The 21,421-nt window shown below is 44.5% G+C and overlaps 2 protein-coding genes across 2 annotated transcripts; one reads left to right on the top strand and one right to left on the bottom strand.

Moving 5' to 3' along the window:
* Positions 1 to 3,502: 3,502 nt before the first annotated feature.
* Positions 3,503 to 6,985, top strand: rbp4 (retinol binding protein 4, plasma). Its single transcript, XM_084485923.1, has 6 exons — positions 3,503 to 3,602; positions 4,037 to 4,139; positions 4,938 to 5,074; positions 5,724 to 5,830; positions 6,058 to 6,270; positions 6,607 to 6,985. The coding sequence occupies exons 2-6, from the start codon at positions 4,038 to 4,040 to the stop codon at positions 6,627 to 6,629; spliced, it is 582 nt and encodes a 193-aa protein (XP_084342049.1). The 5' UTR covers positions 3,503 to 3,602; position 4,037; the 3' UTR covers positions 6,630 to 6,985.
* A 1,808-nt stretch (positions 6,986 to 8,793) lies between these two features.
* cep55l (centrosomal protein 55 like) lies at positions 8,794 to 19,486 on the bottom strand. Its single transcript, XM_084485874.1, has 12 exons — positions 19,422 to 19,486; positions 18,725 to 18,943; positions 18,370 to 18,477; positions 17,742 to 17,900; positions 14,364 to 14,417; positions 14,069 to 14,195; positions 12,597 to 12,733; positions 11,926 to 12,077; positions 11,180 to 11,303; positions 9,881 to 9,952; positions 9,643 to 9,765; positions 8,794 to 9,289 (listed from the first exon to the last, which is right to left on the bottom strand). The coding sequence occupies exons 2-12, from the start codon at positions 18,914 to 18,916 to the stop codon at positions 9,098 to 9,100; spliced, it is 1,440 nt and encodes a 479-aa protein (XP_084342000.1). The 5' UTR covers positions 18,917 to 18,943; positions 19,422 to 19,486; the 3' UTR covers positions 8,794 to 9,097.
* Between the last annotated feature and the right edge of the window lie 1,935 nt (positions 19,487 to 21,421).

Raw genomic sequence — 21,421 nt, 5'->3', positions numbered from 1 at the left:
GTGCGCACTGCAACCATGAATTCAGATTCACTCCAGGACCAACAGGGTGAAAACATCTGTATGAACACATCCAGGGCTCCGGGATGACGTCACCTTCCCAACGAACAAGCCTGCCGTTCCCATCTCCTCCTCCTCTCCATGGAAACGGAAGGGGCTTAGGGAGGACGTCAGGGGTCAACCTTAATAATCCAGGCTACAGGTGCGGTATTGTGTGTGCCGACAGTTAAGTGATACCTCAATACACCCTGTCCCTCCACGCCCACGTGAAGTACCTCCCTGGGAGTCCAATTAAAACAGCTCTGGGAGTTTGAAGAAGAAGTGCCCCAAAACAAAGATGGCCATCTCTATTTTTAGCTGTTAGCTGTTAGCCGCTAGCCATTAGCTGCTGTCCTGTCTGGCTCCCGGGTCAGGGGCTGATTGGCTTTCCCCTGACACCGTGGAGCCTTTCTATTTCCTACCTCTGAGATGTCGGGGGAGACTTACGGAAGGGAGTTAAATCTGTGTTTATCAGTGTGTGTGTGTGTGTGTAAGAGGAGAGGCACGATTGATGAATTAAAGGCTACTATCTTTGGCATACAGTGAGTTGACGGTTTTTTAATGAGACTGAGTGATTCCCAGAGAGAGAGAGAGAGAGAGAGAGAGAGAGAGAGAGAGAGAGAGAGAGAGAGAGAGATATCAACACACCAACAGCCTCAAAATATAAAATTTGGGTACACAGTTCAAAGGTATGGGGGGCTTTTTAGGCCAGTATCAATGCACAGAAAACACTTGCTAGCGTGTTCACAAGCTTTGTGAACACAGGCAAAAATTGCATGCACATAAAAACTTGCACACACGTAAATTATGACTTATGAGTATGATGATTATAATTTATGAGTGATAGTTTGAACTGTTTTAAATCAAGACTGGACCGATTCTTGCGTTACCAGAAGTACAAGATACCGTGATTTTATCGTTAAGTTGTTATATACAGTTAAGACCGGAAACAACAGTCATCGCGACTCCATATTCCGTATATATGGTATTCAAGGTATCAAGGTATCAAATTACGGTGGCCAGCAAGAGAGAGAGAGAGAGAGAGAGAGAGAGAGAGAGAGAGAGAGAGAGAGAGAGAGAGAGAGAGAGAGAGAGAGAGAGAGAGAGAAATCAACACAGGAACAGTATTTAAAAAGGTTGTGTACACACAGTTCAAAACATCTGTTTTTTCTTCACAATATTAAATAAGAAGGAGAGAAAGAGCGAGACAGCCACCGTATTCAAAAATATTGTGTACACACAGTTCAAAGGTCTGTTACATCCTCACCATTTTAAAGGATAGAGAGAGAGAGAGAGAGATAGAGAGAGAGAGGGGTAGAGAGAAATGAACACAGCAACAGTCCAAAAAACTTGTTGTGCACACAACTATGCGGGAAGCTGTTTGGGACAATATTATTGAAGCACTTGCACACACACAGAACTTTCAACAAATGTGTTCTGAATTCTCTTACTTAACCACAAATTACTTCTTTCAAAGGGAAATTGGCATTGGAAATTGGAGATTTAAATTGTTTTTCCTAATTGGTCTGGTGGCCATGAGAGAACAAGAAGCCCACAGGCCTCTCTCCTTCGCTCTCCCGCTTAGGAAACCTTCTACACGCTCCACACACAACACTGCCCTGTACAAACAACTACTTCTCTCCATAACGCTTACATATATCAAGTTGGCTTACACCTTCTGACATTTTGTTCTGAAACTTTGTGAAATTTTGGCGACTGGGGAGTTGAGAAGGAATTCTACTCTGGTTGTTCTCTATTGGCTGTCGGCTAGGTTATGCAAGAGAACCAGATGTTTTCTGTTCTTCAACAAGGGGCCCCTGAGGCTGTGGCCCCCTTAAGGTGTAAATGATGACAGCACTAACCATGCATGAAATACAAATGGTGGACGAATATCATCATCATATCATTTATCATTTGTTGTGTTTTTTGCAACAAGATGGCTGTGATGTTGCCGTTAACATTCACTGTCATACGAATAATTAAATTGTTAAATTGTCTAAATTGTTCATATGACAGTGAATGTTAACGTAATCTTAAAAGGGGGTTGGGGGTCACAGTTCTGTCTGTTTTAAGCCCTCCAAGGCTCCCAAAGATAAAGATTTGTAATGATACTCCATCAGGGTTCCTACATTCTGGAAAAAGGGGAGATAAAGCTTGCAGAAAGCTTTTCAGTAACTGTTACTGTTGAGTCATCACTGTGATCCAAGACCACTTCAAGTGAGTTTTAGTCCATTAATGAGCAGGTAGGAATTCTTGGACATCTTCTGGCTGAAGGATGCCTAAAGGACAATGGGAGCCTCCCACCCCCCACCCCCCAAGTACTTGGTCAGATATAAATACATTGTACTACATAAATACAATCTAAATTAGCTAGTAAGTTATTAGGTTGTTAATATTCAGGATCCCCCCTGCTATTATGCGTTGGAGGTGGGGGGGAGAGATACAGGGTCGTTATAACAATGCTGATTGTAATCTCTCTCTGTCTCGCCCTCTATGTCTCCGTCTGGCTCCCTCCCTATCTGTCTGTTTCTCTCTCTCCCTTGCGGTCTGTCTCTCTCGCTCTCTCTCCCTCTCTGTCTCTGCCTGTCTCTCTATCTCTCCCTCTCTGTCTTTGCATGTCTCTCTCTCTCTCTCTCTCTCTCCCTGTGTGTGTTTGTGTTTGTGTGTGTATTTTAATGCAGTTAAGAGTGCAGGGATGTGCAAGTTGGTGAGTATATGTGTGTGATTTCTTTATATACAGATTAGAGTAGAGTAGTAAAGAGTAGAATGACACAAAATAAAATAGTATAGATGTGTCAAATCAAGACTTTCAGTACAAAACCCACTGTAGATAACACACACACACACACACACACACACACACACACACACACACACACACACACACACACACACACACACACACACTGTATTCCCGTTGTTTGTTCTGGCAGAACCTTGATGAGTGTGTGTTTCGTAAGCTCGACCAGCCCACACTGATTAAACACTCTTTGACTGGCGGTTATGTGTGTGTGTATGTGTGTGTGTGTGTGTCTGTGTGTGGGTAGGGGGGGCCGCAAACCAACCCCCCGTTAGTTTTCTGCTAGGGGCCGCAGTCATGTAAATATATGGCTGGCCCCTGGAAGGGGCTGGGCTGGTCAGTAAGCTGATCATCTGACGATTGCTGATCATCTGACTGATTACATGTTCCTTTTCTAACCCTCTTCTATTATTTTGACCTCCATTATTTTGGGCTTTCTATCTCCTCACCCTTTTTCCCTCTCTGTCCCTTCTCTCTTCTCCCCTCTGTTTATCTTCATCTGTTACTTCTCTCTCTCTCCCTCCGTCTCTTCACTCCCTCTCTCCCTTTGTGGGTTGGGGATGGGGGGGGGGTGGTCTTGGGGTAGATGGGGGAGGTCTGGGAGTAGATGGGGGAGGTCTCGGGGTAGATAGGGGAAGTCTCGGGGTAGATGGGGGAGGTCTGTTATGCAACAGCAGTGGGGCGGCTGTATATAAAGCCAGCAGCAGAGCAGACTGCACAGGAGTGATCCACACCTTTCTTCTTCTAGCTCAAACGTGACAACAAGGTATGCATTGGCTTTGGAATAACCCTCAACCAGTTAGATCGATGTCTTTCACCATTGATTTAGGCAAAAGCTGTTTCTGGAAAACTTCAGTTGTAAATGCAGAGGCCGGGAGACGTTTTACCTGCACTTTTTCATTTGCTTTTGAGTTCCGTTTGACTGTCCCGTAAAAGTTAAGTAATCTAGTGAATTTGTGATTTAAAGTGTTCTCTCTCTCTCTCTCTCTTTCTCCCACTTTTTTCTCGATTACTTTCTCTCCATTATTTTGGTTATTACCTCTGTACCCCTTTTTTCCTCTCTTCCTTCTCAATCTTCTACCTCCTTTTTCATCTCATCCATCTCCCTCTCTCCGTCTCTTCTATCTCTCTCTCTCTCTATATCTCTATATATCTACCCCTCTCCATTCCCTCCTCCTCTCCTCCTCTCTCGCGGTGCAGAATGCTGCGTTGGTTTGTAGCGTTGTGCGTGCTGGCGGTGTGCTGGGCACAGGACTGTCAGGTGGCCAACGTCCAGGTCATGCAGAACTTTGACCGATCCCGGGTGAGTTCCAACACACACGCTGCAGCGGTGGTTTCCAACCTGTGGCAGCAGAGCCCACGTGGATTTAGACGCTGTGCGCTGTAGCTATTCAATGGCAGACTTTTGATTATAAAAAAAAATGTAATAATCATTTTTAAAAGGGCTTATAAAAAACAGATCATATCTTACATGCACAGGCGGAATACTGAGGCGTAGCTAAAGAGCTAGGGAAACATCAACACAACAATCTTGGGTCTGAGTTTTTAGTGGTTTTTTCGTCTCTTGCCCGGGTGGAGAATATATTGAATAGAATATATTGAATTCCATGTGAGGATCTCTCAGTTTTGAGTGTGCAGATTAGGAATTAAGGTTTTGAAACATTGATTAAAGATTGAATTGATTGCATAGAACCCAAATTGATTTTGAGACAGATAGGCAGGCAGGCAGACAGACATACAGACAGACAGACAGGCAGACAGATAGATGAGACAGATAGATGACTTGGGAAACATGGTCTGTGGGGGGTTGGAAATTGGACTTGTAGTTCACCTAACACACCAGAGTTGTTAAATTCTCACTCAGACAAACACACACACATAGCGTTAAAACATGCTAATTATCTTTAAATATTGTTTACGTTTATAGAACATTGGTAAAAAATATTGGTTAAGAAATAACTATTATTGTACTGTACAGTATTGTACATTAGTAAGTACGTCTTTTACCAAGACGCAATAATTACCATGAGTTGGCAAAACAAACTGCAATGAACAAAATGGCGTCTCTCTCTTTTGGTGAACTTTGTACTCTCCTTTACAGTATGTGGGAACATGGTACGCCGTGGCCAAGAAGGACCCCGTGGGACTGTTCCTCCGGGACAACATTGTGGCCAACTTCGCCATCAGGGAGGACGGCACCATGACCGCCAGCGCCGAAGGCCGAGTCATCATTCTCAAGTAGGTATCCCGCTCCGGCCAGACGGCCGTCGGATGTTTATCATGGTGCATTAGTTTATAACTGAGAGCAGTACTGGACAGTTCACCTCTCCTAATCTCCCCTCTCTCCTACGTTCTAGTTCACCTCTCCTAACTAGTTAACCATCTTTTCTACCCTTGTGTCCTGTCTGGGATTAATAAAGTACATCTCATCTCCTCATAAGTTTTTCATCACTCCTACCCCCATCTCAAGAACTACTCCTACCCCATGTTACCTCTCTTACCCCTCTCCTGCACCTCCTTACCCCTCTCCTGCACCTCCTAACCTCTCTCCTGCACCTCCTCACCTCTCTCCTGCACCTCCTTACTCCTCTCCTGCACCTCCTCACCTCTCTCCTGCACCTCCTTACCCCTCTCCTGCACCTCCTAACCTCTCTCCTGCACCTCCTCACCTCTCTCCTGCACCTTCTCACCTCTCTCCTGCACCTCCTCACCTCTCACCTGCACCTCCTCACCTCTCTCCTGCACCTCCTTACCCCTCTCCTGCACCTCCTCACCCCTCTCCTGCACCTCCTCACCTCTCTCCTGCACCTCCTCACCTCTCTCCTGCACCTCCTCACCTTTCTCCTGCACCTCCTCACCTCTCTTGCCCCCTGTCCCCCACCTCTAGTAACTGGGAGCTGTGCGCTAAGATGTTCGCCACCTTCGAGGACACCCCGGACCCCGCCAAGTTCAAGATGAAGTACTGGGGCGCAGCAACCCACCTCCAGACCGGAGGTAAGAGCATATTTACAGTCTGAGGTAGCCAGCTAACAGTTGGATAAACGGTTCTAGAAGATAGTTCTCCTAGTGACAAGTAGCTAGGAGACCGTTAGCACGCTAACAGTTGGATAGCAGGTTCTAGAAGATAGTTCTCCTAGTGAAAAAAGTCTCCAAAAGTGAGTGGGTGTCAACGTACTCTTTAACCCTTCCATGTGTGCTCCATTCCTGCCCCCCCGGTACAGATGACATGCACTGGGTGATCGACACCGATTACGAAAACTACGCCGTCCACTACTCGTGCCGGGAGGTCGACTACGACGGCACCTGCCTGGACGGATACTCCTTTATCTTCTCCCGCCACCCCACCGGCCTGCGGGCTGAGGACCAGCGCATCGTGACCCAGAGGAAGACAGAACTCTGTCTGATTGGCAAATACAGACGCGTCGAGCACAACGGTACGTACGGTGGAGGATGTTTGATTAGGCAGGCGGCAGAACCATGTTGACAACTGATTGCCTGATTCCTAATGGGTTAACTAGACATCTTCGAGTATGCACAGTGACAAAAATGATATGGCATCATCTTACAGTTGTTCATTATTCTTCTATAAGAGGGTAATATAGCAATAATATGGCAACTTCTTACAGTTGTTCATTCTATTTTAATTTAAACGATATAGGAAAATGTACTCAACTCTCAAATTGCTCATCGATTAACTTGCTGATTTCAGGAGTAGATCTTTGTACGAGTTTCCTTGCATTGAATGTGCTTTTTCTTTTTTTTTTTTACAGGTTATTGCCAGATAAACCTATAAATAATGTAACCTAGGGACAAAGGGGAGCTGTGTCGCTGGTCAGTAGTGGTCAATACTCAGAATACTACTGGTTGCTTGGTGATTTCTTTAACTCTTTTCACCAGCAGAGGTAGAACTTTGACCTTAAACATAGGTTTTAAGAACATTATTTCACCTGGAGAGACGCTTTCCTCCTTCTGGAACGTCACTTTACACCTTGATAATGAGACACGGATCTCAAAGCTGAAACATGGACAGTATTTACCCAAAATACTTCTCACCCTTACTTTGTGTATTGAATGTGTACTGTTGGTTCTTTGGTAGCAGTTTGGGGTCGGCCGTACTGCCTTGTGAAATAAAATATTATCACCCTGCTGCTTCATGTTTGATTGATTGTAGTGCCTTCTAACTATTTATTTTTGTTGCCCAATGCCCATGCATTATAAAAGGAGAACTTTGTGGAATAACACATGAAATCTTGTGGTTAAATTATTTAAGGGAGACAGTGGCCTCAAAAATCTAGATAAACAAACTCAAAATGATCTACAATTCTTTACCATTTAATTTTTAAATATTAGGCTAATATCTGGAATAAATCTACACGCACGATGACCTGGCAAAGAAAATGTATGCGATATTCGTCTTTTGATCAAACTAACTTGTTCATGGATTGGTTTTCCAATCCATGAACAGTTAGACAATCAGAGATCATTTATACAATTTTCAGCTTTATTGCACAATCTTTGTAGAGCACAGTATAAAAAACCCAAACCAACCAAAATCACTGGAGCAAAACAATCACACATTACCAACCACAAAATATTTAAATATGAATAATAAAAAATACAATTTAGATAGGTTTACGTTTCTAATTTCTAATCTTCCAATAGCCTTTGTGGATGAAAGCGAGAGAGCCAGTACACGACATCAGCCCTTAGGCAGTGATCCCTGGGGTCAGTCTGACCGCGCTTCGGTCTTTCCTGCTCTCTAAATCTACCTTGGTTGCGTTGGCCGAGCCCTCTGGCACCTTAACCTCTTTTCCTCTTCCCAAGAGGACTTTCAATAAGCCCCTTCCTGAAATAGTATAATACACAGAATTAACTCCTGCCAATCTCATTGCAGCCTTAGAAGGCTGGCGGTCTGCGAAGGCAAGAAGGTAGAACCAGTGTGGCTCTGGGCTTGGGTCACGGCAACAGGGCAAGGGGCGGCAAGGTTTGCTAAAGAAGGCAGAGCGTGCAGGATTTGCGCTAAAGACAGCTTAAACAGCAAAGAGAACCATGTGTAAAATTGTTGCAAATGACTGCCGGCATTATTTTAACAAATGGTATACAACGTATATAGAAAACACTGTTAAAGGCTTGAATATAAAATGCCAACCTTCATACTTGTGGATACAGCAGATGTCTATGGGCTGTAAGCATTGTGTTGAAGATAAGCAGAGGAACACTGTTGGATGAGTTAGCTGAAGGTATTCCCGGAGTACTTAACTCACAGAATATGAAGCTATACAAATCTCCCAGAACACAAAGCACCTCATCATTTTGAAAATGGGCAGATACTTCAAAATAAAAACCATAGATTCCTACACAAACAAGAATCTTATAAAAACTTTAAAACGTACAAAAAAAGGATGGTCAAAAATGAGGATTCTATCTTTGGCAAGGACGACCACACTGCTAACACTTTACGCAGAATATTAAAGACAAATAAAATACACTGAAACGACTATATATTAATCACAGAGAAGAAACTATAACATCTCGATGTGATACAGTTACAACAGAAAAAGACAATACCAGTGCTTCCAAACTTGAGTATAAATTAACAAAAAACACTTCCCTTCACAGCCACCCCACTCCCTCACACATTATTTACCACTAATGTAGAATAAGAAAAGTTCAGATCCATGATTTTAGCCTAGGGTTAATTAGTGACCGTTTCTCCAATGCAGTCCATATCCAAGATTTCATTGATCCAATGGTTATCTAGGCAGTGACAGTTTCTCTAATAAAGTTCAGATCCAATGGTTAGCTAGGCTGTGACAGTTTCTCTAATAAAGTTCAGATCCATGATTTGATCCAATGGTTAGCTAGGCTGTGACAGTTTCTCTAATAAAGTTCAGATCCATGATTTGATCCAATGGTTAGCTATGCAGTGACACTTTCTCTAATAAAGTTCAGATCCAATGGTTAGCTAGGCAGTGACAGTTTCTCTAATAAAGTTCAGATCCAATGGTTAGCTAGGCTGTGACAGTTTCTCTAATAAAGTTCAGATCCATGATTTGATCCAATGGTTAGCTATGCAGTGACACTTTCTCTAATGAAGTTTAGATCCATGATTTGATCCAATGGTTAGCTATGCAGTGACACTTTCTCTAATGAAGTTCAGATCCATGATTTGATCCAATGGTTAGCTATGCAGGGACGGTAGAGTAGGTAGGGACGAGGAAGAGAAACAACCTGGTAAGGGTGGATGGTCTCTGGGGGGGATCAGGCCAGGCAGTAGTCGATGTGGGCCAGGAGCTCTCGGTGCTGGCTGGTGGGGTAAGATGCACGGCACTTGGGGCACTCCAGGAAGCTCTCGTCCAGGAGGTTCCCCACCCTGGACGGGGACACGGCCAGCCGCTCAAACTCCATGGTGTGGTACAAGCCGGGCTCAGAGAACCGAGTGTGGGACGGTTTCTTAGTGAAGAAAAACACAAGACGCATTTCAAAGTCACCTTCGGGATGCAAAGATTAAATTTTGTGGAGTTGTTACAATTCTAAGCATTGGCGTTCCTTTACCCTCTATTTCTATTAAATTAAATTAATCATTCATCTGGTAAATTGTTTAAAGTTACATTTCACATAAATCAAACAAGCAGCAGTTACTAATGACAATCAAATGCTTGAATTCCAGGCTTCCCCAACAGTAAAAAACGAGTAAATAGAAAATAAGAATAAGAATACAAAAAAAAAGGTCAAATGAATGTTTAAAAAATGTGTTGGGGTTCAATGTTGTGGTAACGCTAAGTGTTTTTGATATAGGCCCTTACAGACTCCAGCCTGGTGATCTGGTCGCGGGCCTTGCGTAGCTCCTTCAGGACCTTGTGGAGCTGGTGCTGCATGCCCTGGCGGTCCAGCTTCTCGTTCTCAAAGTCCTTCGCCGACAGCTGGATCTGAGACGGGAGGAAAAGGGAGATGGCAGAGAGGAAGCGGCACGTCAGATACAGTTTAAAACGCCATGAGGTAAATCCAAACCAGCGCCGCACACATTGAGACACAGGGTGTTACCTGCTGCTCTAGAGCAGCGAGCCGGCTCTGCTCCTCAGTCTGGCTCAGGATGGACTTCTGCAGCAGCTTCACCTGGGAAGAGAAAAACCTTCACATTAAATCGCACATCCTTAGCCTTAACACATCACCTCAACCTTCACTTCAACACACCCCCTTAACCTCAACACAAATATATGAGCCGAATAAACATCTTTAAACCCCACACCTCCTCAACCTCAACACACATCTTTGAGCTGAACACACACCTCTTAACCTCAACACACCTCTTAACCTCAACACAGCTCCTTACCTCAACACACCTCCTCAACCTCAACACACATCTTTGAGCTGAACACACACCTCTTAACCTCAACACAGCTCCTTACCTCAACACACCTCTTAACCTCAACACACCTCCTTAACCTCAACACACCTCCTTAACCTCAACACACCTCTTAACCTCAACACACGTCCTTAACCTCAACACACGTCCTTAACCTCAACACACCTCCTTAACCTCAACAAACCTCCTTAACCTCAACATAGCTCCTTACCTCAACACACCTCTTAACCTCAACACACCTCCTTAACCTCAACACACCTCCTTAACCTCAACACACGTCCTTAACCTCAACACACCTCCTTAACCTCAACACACGTCCTTAACCTCAACACACGTCCTTAACCTCAATTAAATATATATCAACACACCTCATCACCTCCTTAGCCTCAACAAATCCTTAACCTCAACACCCTCCTTAACTTTAATGCACATCTTTACGCTTAACACACATCTTTAACCACAATACACCCTGAACCTCAACACATCCTTAACCTCAACACACCTCCTTAACAGACATATTTAAGCGTATCCTTAACGTCAACAGTCATCCCTAACCTCAGCACATCTTTAAGGTCAACACCTACTTAGGGTGTTACGATGCATGTTACAATCACTTGGATTGAATGTTAATGGGGTTAAAACAATGTGAAAATTGGGAGGAAATTTGGGTTGCAACCGCTTTCAGGCCTTAAAATGGAGTCCAAAATGGAGTCCAAAAAGGTTGGGAACCACTAGGTTAGGGTTAGAGGGTCATGGTTAAAGAACGGAGGAGGAAGGGTAAGGGGGATAAGGTGAGGGTCAGAGCATTAGGGTCAAGTGTCGTGGTTAAAACCTTAGGGGCTTAAGTTACAGGGTACAGCTAGAGGGTTAGGGGTTCATGGTTAGGGATAGAGGACTGGGGTCTGAGGGGACGATGGTTAGGGATAGAGGACTGGGGTCTCAAGGGGGTGATGGGTAGACTAGGCTTGGGTTCCGACCTGGGCCAGCAGGTCGGCAGACCTCTTCCTCTCCTCTTCCAGCCTGGTGTCCATGTCCTCAAGCTCCTCCCTCATCTTGCCCCGCCTCTCCGACGACGCCATCCTCTCCTCGCTCACCACCTGCCTGAGGGGCGGGAGACACAACAGCACATGATCTCACCCGCTTGCTTTATTGGCTTAGTCATGGCTTAGCTTTGTCCTGAGATATTAAAGGTCCCATGGCATGCTACTTTATGGATGCTTTAATATAGGTGTTAGTGGGCCCCTAATACAGTACTTGAAGACGTTCAAGAAATTCAGCCTTGGTGCAGAATTATTTATTTATTATTTTCTATTATTTATAGGCTGATTTATTTCACGGCAGGACAGAGCTGTGTGATACTTTCCTGTGAAACTGTTGTGTGCCACGTCCATTTGAAACAAGAGAGAAGAAGAATATGGAAGACGGGGGCTGATAGAGTTTAATCAATCAAGTGCTTGATTGTGCGTCGCTGTTTAGTGTAGGGGCAGGGATCTAAGAATAAATGCATTTTATTTTGTGCCCCGATCATTTTCATACATTTGAACACAGTTGATCCAAAAGGTTGCCGACCCCGCCCTAGATTATAACGCAAAGTAATAATACACAAAAGTGTATTATTATATGTGCTTGTGTATTATCCCTACCGTGTCCATTTGAAAGGAGGTGCACTTATCTGTGTGTTTGCCACTGTGTGTGTACAGTGTGCACTGTGTTTCCTCCCTACCTGTTGCTGAGGCGCTCCGCCTGAAGCAGCTCCTGGGTGTGCTCCAGCTCCCTGCTCCTCTCCTTGTAGGTCCTCTGCAGGGAGGCCAGCTCCTCCTGCAGCCTACACGCCTCCTCCTTCTGGCTGCGGAGCTCCTCGCTCAGGCCGGACGTCTGCACGCCACCAGAGACACAACAGCCACAGTTTATAACAAAGATAAATGGTAAATGGACTGCAGGGGAGCAGTGAATAAACGGGTGTCTTGCTCAGGAGCACCACGACACTCTAGCTAGGAAGATCGAACTAGCAACCTTCCGGTTACCTGCCGACCCCGCTCTACCTACTGAACATGCCGCCCTAAACAGGACCCCTAACCCTTTTCCATGTTAGTAGTTATTATATTTTATTCAGGTTGTGATTATCTGCATTCGATGGGCACAGGATAATCCAGTTGTTCGGATAGCCGAATGGTTCAGAGTTAGATTGACAATACCTGCTGCCTGACCGGCAGGCATCCTTGAGGAAGATTAAACTCTACCTGCTTATTAATAAAAAGGTTAGAAAAAGAAAATACCATCTGCCGTGAACACATGCCTCATGTTTGAACACAGATGCAGTCAAACTTTTAAAGAAGAGAACTGAAGCTTGAGTTACAGTATATCCTAGCTGACCGTGAACCTTTTTCCATTCACCTGTTCTTTGTGTTGCTGGAGTTCCAAATGAGCCCTGGAGGCTGCCTCTCTCTGGGCCTCCAGGCCCTTCTGGAGCCCCTGCACCAGCTGGTCCGAGTGGGTCGGCACTTCCGGAACTACTGCTGCCACCTTGGAGGCTGGGGGTACCAGTCAGTTCTTATTAGTACGGCACTTATTAACAGTTAGCGTCTCAAGGGTGGCTTCACAATCCCACATTATACCAGACCGCTAACTCCAAATCAGGTCAAGGACAAAAAACTACACAATGGTAGCAAAAGGAAAGAACTTTTGAAAGATTAAGTTATTAGAATATGATGGTGACTTTAGGCTGGACAGGTGTTCCAACACTCCAAGAGTTATAACTGAGGCCCCATAGTTGTCAGAAAAACACTAACGCCACTTTTAAGAAATGTCCCATGCAGGTTATGATCCTGGTCGGCCGTTTGGTGATCATGTCATCCAATCATTAAGTAAAATGGCAAATACTGTGTATTCACCAGAAATGGAACTGTCCATTATTTTTATGTTTCAGCCAACCTTTCACAACCACTAATAAATTGGCTACACCCCCCCCCCCAATTTTTAATTTACATCTTTAGTCTGGAGCACTAATATGCTCTGGATCTCTGAAAGAAACCAAGCAAAGAGCAAAGAAACTTCACAAATTAATGAGGAGAAGTCAAAACTCTTTGAACTGAAGGTTCCCTATCAGATGCTGATTTGCAACTGCAAGCATGGCCAACTGACAACTTCTGAAACTGTCAAGTTCAACAAAGAACTTTTCAACCAAACTTTCCCTTTTTAAGCAGAGTTTCATTCTGGACGACAACCGCTCCCGTCTTCCTGACAGAACAAAGATCCTCCAAGAAGGATAGACTGTAGAATAATGAAGTCTCAATCTGTAGAGCGACTAGACAATGAAAGCTTTCCTTTCTCAAACTCAGAACATGACTAAAGAGCTACAAACTTGCGGTAAATTCTGGGTTTCACTGCATTGAAATATACCAGAGCAACACCTTTAGCCGTGATGTTGCCCTGCCTAACAGCTTTTACAAGGTTTAATGTAGTTTGTGTTATATAGTGTTGTAGTAACTATAAATCGAGAGGTTCTACGTTCAAAAAAGAGGATTGATTAAAAATGATTTAATCCTGAAGAAAATGCCTTCAGAATAAATAAAGTACTCTGAATGACAGGTGAGACCAGCGGCCTGGGCCCCTCTCCCCTGACCAACCTATCACCTATCACCCTCTCCCCAGCCCCATCCTACCTTCTGGGCTAGCCCGGTTGGTCTGGGTCCCTCTCCCAAGCCCCATCCTACCTTCTGGGCTAGCCCGGTTGGTCTGGGTCCCTCTCCCCAGCCCCATCCTACCTTCTGGGCTAGCCTGGTTGGTCTGGGTCCCTCTCCCCAGCCCCATCCTACCTTCTGGGCTAGCCCGGTTGGTCTGGGTCCCTCTCCCAAGCCCCATCCTACCTTCTGGGCTCGCCTGATTGGTCTGGGTCAGCTGCTGCTCCAGCTCCACAGTGCGGGCCAGCACAGAGCGTACGTAGGCCTCTCTCTGGTGGTCGTACGCCAGCCACTGCTGGTTCTTCTCCAGAGCCTGAAATACAGACACAGGCAGACGGACACAGACATAAGCAGAAAAATCACCAGCGGATCGCGGATGCATCATTTAGTGGATAGGGAGCTGGGCAGATGGATGGGTGTGTGAATAAATGGATGAATGTGTGAATAAATGGATGAAAGCCCCATCAACAGTCTGACTTACATCTCTGAGTTGATCGTGGACGACAGCCAGGTCTCCAGAGGGAACAGCGCCAGTCTGATCAGAAAGACAAGATGAAGTTAGAAAAGGACTAGTGAAGGGCCACTCCAGGGTTTCTACTTGCTTCCCTAGTTGTATCATTAATTATTCTAAACGTCAACAAAAAGACTATTAGGCTGACACAAAAATGGTTGGAGGGGTGTATCATTTTTATCAGTCAGGAGGACTATGTAGATTAATAAATTTATTTAGGGCGTGGCAAGTTATTACACGTTAACGCAATCATATTTTAACGCAATTAATACAAATTGACGCATTAACGCACATCCTTTTTTTCACTTTGATTTTGAAAGGTTTTGCCCAGAGAATGTCAACATTCATATCAGAAATCATTTTCGCTTTTAGTTCCACTTACTTTACATTCAATTACACTTGCGGTAAGTGACAGCCTGATTAAAATTGCAGTAAGTGACAGCCTGTTCACAATTCCCAAATCTGTGGTGCTACTTATTTGAATTTATCTACACTCGGAGTAACTGTTGGTGTACAATTGTACTAATTAACTGCCTGTTTACAATTCCCAAATCTGTGGTGTTCCGTAAGTTTCATATTCAACCCACACTGAGTCAATAAAACTCCATCAAGATAACTTGGTCTAGTTTTTGCTTATTAAGTACATTTAGTATGAATGATAATGTGTCATTCCATTTGATAATCTCATTTAACTTCAATTGGAGGGGATTTAAAATATAATTTTAAAAGTGTGATTAATCGCGAGTTAACTCAATCAATACTACGCGATTAATCACGATTAAAAAAAGAGAGCCATTGACAGCCTTAATATATAAGCATTGTTTTATTCGGACATGCCATAAGTATCTTTTTCTAGCTTAATCTACAACCTCTTTACTTCTAGTCTGTTATGACAGCCCACCCAAACACATTTAGGACCAAAGTCAGTGTGGGGTCACAAAAAGCACTTTCCTCGACAACCATATGATAATGCCCCCTGGAAGAATCCTCTCTGCCCTCTGACATTTCCTTAAAAGAGTAAGTCCAGATGAAACCCTCAGGCTTACACTGGCCAAAAACATCATGAACTTTTCAATGTATGTCAGATAGATTTCAACCATGCAGCATAAGTTAAGCCTTGTGTTGGCTTCTTACAACCCAGGGGGAGAGAGAGAGAGGGAGGGAGCTGTGTGGAGTGAAGGAGGTGAGGGAGAGGAGAGAAGGACGGGAGAGGATAGGCTTCATGGAGATCAGTTAAAGGTTTAGGGTAGATGCCCCCACCATTAAGCTGGTCACATACTACCATCTAGTGGATGACAGCTCCATAACCGACACCACAGTAGGTTACCAATAATTTGAACTAACAGTACCATTAATAGTGGTTTTGATTATTGATTTGACTAATTCACATCGATCACATCCTCCTGTTTAATTGGCAACAGTAAAATAAAAAAAATCCAAAATGTAGTACCTAGTAATTAGTTCTGATCCACAAGTACCATTACTTTGTGCACACTTTTAAACATTCATGTCTTTGGATTTGCTGTACGTCCTTCAAGGCAGGGATGGGGAACTGGAGGCCTGCGGGCCACATGCTGTCCGCATCCTCAGATAATTTAAGATACAACTTTTTTTTATTTTAGGTTTATTTTACAGAAAACTCCATCAACAAAAACCGTACCTTTCAGTCAAGATGAGAAGCAGAGTATCTTTTCATAGAATTCAAAGGCAAACCAATGTGTCTAGTTTGCTTAGAAACAATATCAGTCATGAAAGATTTCAACTTAAGTCACCACTACTACAGACTGAATATAATGCTAGGTGTTGCACTTAATGTTGGGCCACTGTTTTTCAGTTTTGTGTCATCATTGAATGATGATGTATGTGAGTCCTTTGCATTGAAAAAAATAAGAATCACTCATGTGGCTTTTAAAACAAACTTGTTGTGTTTTTCGTTTAACAAGAGTATAGACATGTTGAAAATGGCATTTGAGCATGGAAAATATGAAATTAATGTATGTTGGTTCAATTAACATTACATGCAGTATAAACATACAGGCTATGAATCTGAATGATTTTTTAGGTAGTGGCCATCCCCAAAATGCACCAGAATACAGGAAATCACATCTACCAAATAAAAAATTTTTTGGGGGAGGACACCCAGACCCCCTGTCCATCACTACCCCACACCAACAACTTCCATTACCAGCCACCACTGATAAAGACACATCATTTGTTCTTATTTTTAAATTATTTCGTAGCTTCTCTCATATCCGATTAGGTGAAGAGCGCGGTCATGTTGCCCTTTGATGGTGATGATGAAAAATTGTGGCCCTCTTAATCATGAAAGTTGCCCATCCCTGCTTCAAGGGAACAGATGATGATCATGAATTAATCTGAGAATAGAATATGTAGGCCCTACATATTCTACATATACCCTACATTGTAGGGCAAAGCCATTGCTTTCATTTTATTTTACTTGAGCACCATTGAAACACATAGTCTTCTAACAGGTTTTAAGTGAGCCAGCTGTACTCTGCCTCCATACCATGATCCCTCCCCCAGCCCCTTCATCTATACTCTATCCCCGCCCCTAGCTCCTCACATGTCTCCCAGCCCCTCCCCCAAGCACCTCCCCCTGGGGCGTCATGTCTCTCAGGAGGCAGAGCAGGGTGGCTGGTAACCAGAAGGTTGCTAGTTCGATCCCCGGCTCCTCCTAGCGTGAGTGTTGAGGTGTCCCTCAGCAAGACACCTCACCTTAACTGCTCCCAATGAGCTGGCTGTCGCCTTGCATGGTTGACACCACCGTCGGTGTGTGAATGTGTGTATGAATGGTTGAATGTTATGCAATATTGTAAATAATAAATGGCCACTGGTTAGAAAAGCGCTGTATAAAAATGCATTCCATAGGGGTGGGAAAAATAATAGATTTTTCGATGCATCGCAATTCTCTCTAGAACTATTCCATCCCGATGCAGAACAATTAATAATCTGAAACAAATTTAATAATAATAAAAGAAATATATATATCTTTTTAATTTGTTCGCCTGCTGCAGAGCGCTACAGAAAACTCCTTTCTGTCTGTGGGTTCTCTGCGCAGAGAACCGACTTTAACTAACATAAAATATTAGATAAGGTAATTCATCTGTTGATTGTCTTTAATGATGAAGTATGAAGTGATTAGCAAACTCTGAGTAACAAACTCAGATGTATATATATATTTTTGAAAATCCCGCATGGAAATGTACATAAAAAAAATTGTTGCATCGAGATAATCGTTTTAGAAGCAAATCGTTGACCTCTGAATCGGAATCGGATCGTGAGGTGCCAAGTGATTCCTACCCCTACCATTTACCATATACCACTCACCTGTGCGGCCTGTGCCTCCAGGGCCTGGCAGCGGGCCGACGCAGCGGCCAGACGCCTCCTCAGGTCCTCCGTCTCCTCCGTCAGGTTCTGGAAGGAGCGGTCTCGCTGCTCGCCATCCCGTCGACGCTGCTCCAACTGGGCCTGCAGCGACGCCACCACCTGGAGGGAGAGACACCGCCGCTAGAGACATAGAGACACTGCACATACAGATAGAGATGGCTATAGATACCAGGTGGAGATAGATACAGAGCTATCTGTGTCTATATAACCAACCAATATCCACCTATCTTCATTTATAACTATCTGCTATAGGCAAAAATAGGTCGCCGGGAGAGAATGGTACAGATATAAATAAAGATATGTAGAAATTGATAGGAGAGATGGATATAGGATATATGAGATATAGATAGATACATAGGTAGATAATGAGATACAATGTCTGTCTTTTTTACATATAGATAAAAGTCAAAAGGAAACTGCTGCGACTTCCTGTCGGTTAAGAAGAACTCCCTTCACGGAAAACTTCTATGTATCTTACGTTGAAGAGCTTTAAGTTTCACTTTCAGGCCCTAACCCCCTGCATCAATACCTAGTGTGTATATGTGTATGTGTGTGCTTGTGTGTGTACCTCTCCACCGCGAGCAGTGAGCTGCTGTCTCAGGACTTCCATCTCCTGCTCCCTGACCAGGAGCTGCTGGTTGTTACGTTCTCGTAGCGTCTCCAGCGATATTATACGCTACCAGCAAACAAGAATACCCCATTACACAACAACAACAACAACAACAACAACAACAACAACAACACCCTCTACATTTCACCCTCAAAACAGAATGTTACGTCAGTTTAAGTAGTACATAAGTACATAAACAGTACATTTCATTTGAAAGATTTTATGCAAGCGTCACCGGGTTTCAGTGAAACTGAAATCCATCAAAATGCATCTTTGTGTTTCAGAGAAACGTACGGATATGCATTTCCCTTACCTCTAGGAGTTTGCTTTTGTCCTGGTCTGGGGGCTTGACGTGTCGTTTGGTGAGTTCATCCATCTTCCTCCGCAGGTGAGCGTTCTCCTTCCGGACCCGGTCCAGGTCAGCCTCGGCTTGCTTGGAGGGTCCAGCGGGGACGGACTTGAAGCCCAGGCGTGTAGCGATGGTCTCCTTAGCTCCTTTAGACATGGTGGTCGGGTTGTCTTCTGAGGACCACTGCAAAAAAAAAAAGAAAACGAAGAAAACTTTTGACGTTCAATTCAATTCAATTTTATTTCTACAGCCCTTAATCACAGGTACAGCCTCAAAGAGCTCCACAGGCCATATATTTACGACACCCCCCTGACCCTAGCCCCCCAGAGGACAAGAAAAAACTCCCTTAATTAACAAGGAAGAAATCTTGAGGAGGACACAGAGTGTCCTATCCTTCCAGGGATGGTCAGGAATGCAATGGGTGCCATAATTAAAATACATACACAGGCAAAACGTTCTAAATTGAGTTGAGCGGAGTTGGACGGTTTAACCGGGGGGGACAGGTTGTTGTGGCACCTGTCAGACCCAGCTTCAAATACCGCGCGTTACTTACTCATTCTTTTGAACGTAATAGTTATTAAACGATGAAAGCATTACATCTGCCAAATGGAAAACAAAGACAAATACATTAGTTCAAAAGAGAAATAGTATATCAACTCACATACAATAGGCTTTTATGTCCAGTGTTGTGATAATACACCCAAACGGCGGCCAAACACTGCGATGTTTTTCTCTTCCTCAAGTTTGAAATCACGGGCACGATTGTCGTCACATCCTGTTATGGGCAGAGGGTCTGGCGTCACATCCGGATAAGCGCCAGTTTATCCGGATCTTGCGGGTCTTGCGTCAGCGCCGGTGAACGTTAATAATCCACGAGTCCGGCCGAATGACCACGGAAATAATCGAAACCTATTTATGTATATATACGAAATATATTTTATATATGTATATTTATTTGAAAATCCAACAAACAAACACCTGTAATTATAATGCGTTTTGAGATTTTTGTAGACTCACAGTTATTCTCAGTGAGTTATTTTTGTCTCTCTCTCTGTGTCTGCCAAGTGTAAGTGCTAATGGCACATTTCCACCAGAGGGTGCGGGTCGTTTCAGTCTGCAAAGGTGCGGCACGGGTTGTGTTTCCCCCGCCAAAAGTGGGCGTGATCCGGACTGAGCCGTACGCATCTCGCAGTACTGAAAACCGGTACTGCGAGATGCCGCGACCCTGAAAGGGTCCCGGCAAGTTTGAGCTACACACGCCGTCTGTTCATTGGTCAACAGAATCGTCCCTTCCGTGCAACAGGGGGATAACAAACAAACACGCTACCCATGAGTTATTTCTGGACAACGGAGAAAGCTTTGTTTATTGAAGAAAATGTTGCGCAAAAGTTTGCCGTCCTTCTTGGACGTCCTACATTGTTGATCTTTGTTCATTGTGCGCGTTCTTCTTTTTCCTTGGATCTATTAGCAGGCTACACTGTGTCGGGCTGCTATGAGGTCACGATGCTTACGTAGCTGCCGTGGCTGTCACCGTCCGGCTTAAACCCCGCCCTACCATAATGGTACTGGCGGCGGTGGAAACGCGCGCCGTAACTGACCTGTGCTATAGTGGTGGATTTCATGATTCGTTTGCTTGATTCAGTTCGCGTTGGTCAGTTCGCCAAGAGGAGAATCGTTCAGAATCGTTCGTTCGTTCAGTCGCGTTTCCGGTAGCGGTGAATCATGGAATGCACAGTACTCTCCTCCCTCGTTCTCATTCTCAAACAAATGAGAACGATTGTGCAGTGGTGCCAACGGTTACCACATTACAACATTAACTAAGTTCCTTTCAGCTGAGGAGCGCTTCATGTTCAGAATCGGGATGTTGTTGCCCGGCTGGCTCTCGTGACGTCTCAGTCCTCGAGTCTTCACCGCTTAACAGAGTCAGTGAACGAACGGCGACTCGCGAGTCAGCGACCAGTGGGTGGGTCTGGGTGTCGAGTCTCGGAGAACGAACGAGACAGAGAACTGAAACGGGGAATCAGGTCGTTTCGTTCTTGTTAAAGAGTTCATTCGAACTAATTTGTTCGCAAACGACCCATCGCTACTGCACTATACCGCACCCTCACCACTGGGCTGAGGCGTGCTGGGTCCGAAGCGTACCCGCCGGTGGAAATGCGCCATTAAACCCCACCCCCACCATAAGGGTACCGTCGGTGGTGGAAGGCAGCGCAAGCCGTAACTGAGCTGGGCTATACCGCACCTTCACTACTCCTTCACTATCAAGCCGCAACGAACTGACCCTCACCCGCCGGTGGAAATGCGTCATAAGTGTGGGTGTACACTAGCCCCACATCTTAACTGAGAGCCTCTGTTGAATCGCTGCGTCATTCCTAACCTCCTTCTTCCTCCATCTGATAAAAAAAGAACTCCGTGAAAGCTTGTTATCCGCGGTCGAGGTGAACTCGCCCTCATCTGGAGATCAGCTAAACCCTTCACACACACACACACACACACACACACACACACACACACACACAGGCTGATCACAGCGAGCGGGGATCAGAGGCGAGCAACCGAGATTAGAAGACCCACAAGTTATCTTCAATAGCACTCTCTTGTATAGTTTCAAATGATGTCTATCATTTGAGTGGCTTTATTTAATAGGTAATTGTTTATAGG

The sequence above is a fragment of the Micromesistius poutassou genome, assembly GCF_964030765.1.
Source record: "Micromesistius poutassou genome assembly, chromosome: 21".
Classification (NCBI taxonomy): domain Eukaryota; kingdom Metazoa; phylum Chordata; class Actinopteri; order Gadiformes; family Gadidae; genus Micromesistius; species Micromesistius poutassou.
The sequence above is the reverse complement of the archived record's forward strand: the minus strand, read 5'-3'. Positions and strand labels throughout refer to the sequence as shown.

What these genes read in the sequence shown, in the direction of transcription:
- rbp4 (XM_084485923.1), top strand. Translation starts at nt 4,038, where the DNA reads ATGCTGCGTTGGTTTGTAGCGTTGTGCGTGCTGGCGGTGTGCTGGGCA. An exon ending in GGCCGAGTCATCATTCTCAA is followed by an intron (nt 5,075 to 5,723) that starts GTAGGTATCCCG and finishes CCCCACCTCTAG; the next exon opens with TAACTGGGAGCTGTGCGCTA. An exon ending in CAGACGCGTCGAGCACAACG is followed by an intron (nt 6,271 to 6,606) that starts GTACGTACGGTG and finishes TTTTTTTTACAG; the next exon opens with GTTATTGCCAGATAAACCTA.
- cep55l (XM_084485874.1), bottom strand. Translation starts at nt 18,916, where the DNA reads ATGTCTAAAGGAGCTAAGGAGACCATCGCTACACGCCTGGGCTTCAAG. An exon ending in ACAAAAGCAAACTCCTAGAG is followed by an intron (nt 18,478 to 18,724) that starts GTAAGGGAAATG and finishes GTTTGCTGGTAG; the next exon opens with CGTATAATATCGCTGGAGAC. An exon ending in GCGGAGCGCCTCAGCAACAG is followed by an intron (nt 11,304 to 11,925) that starts GTAGGGAGGAAA and finishes CCCGCCCCTCAG; the next exon opens with GCAGGTGGTGAGCGAGGAGA.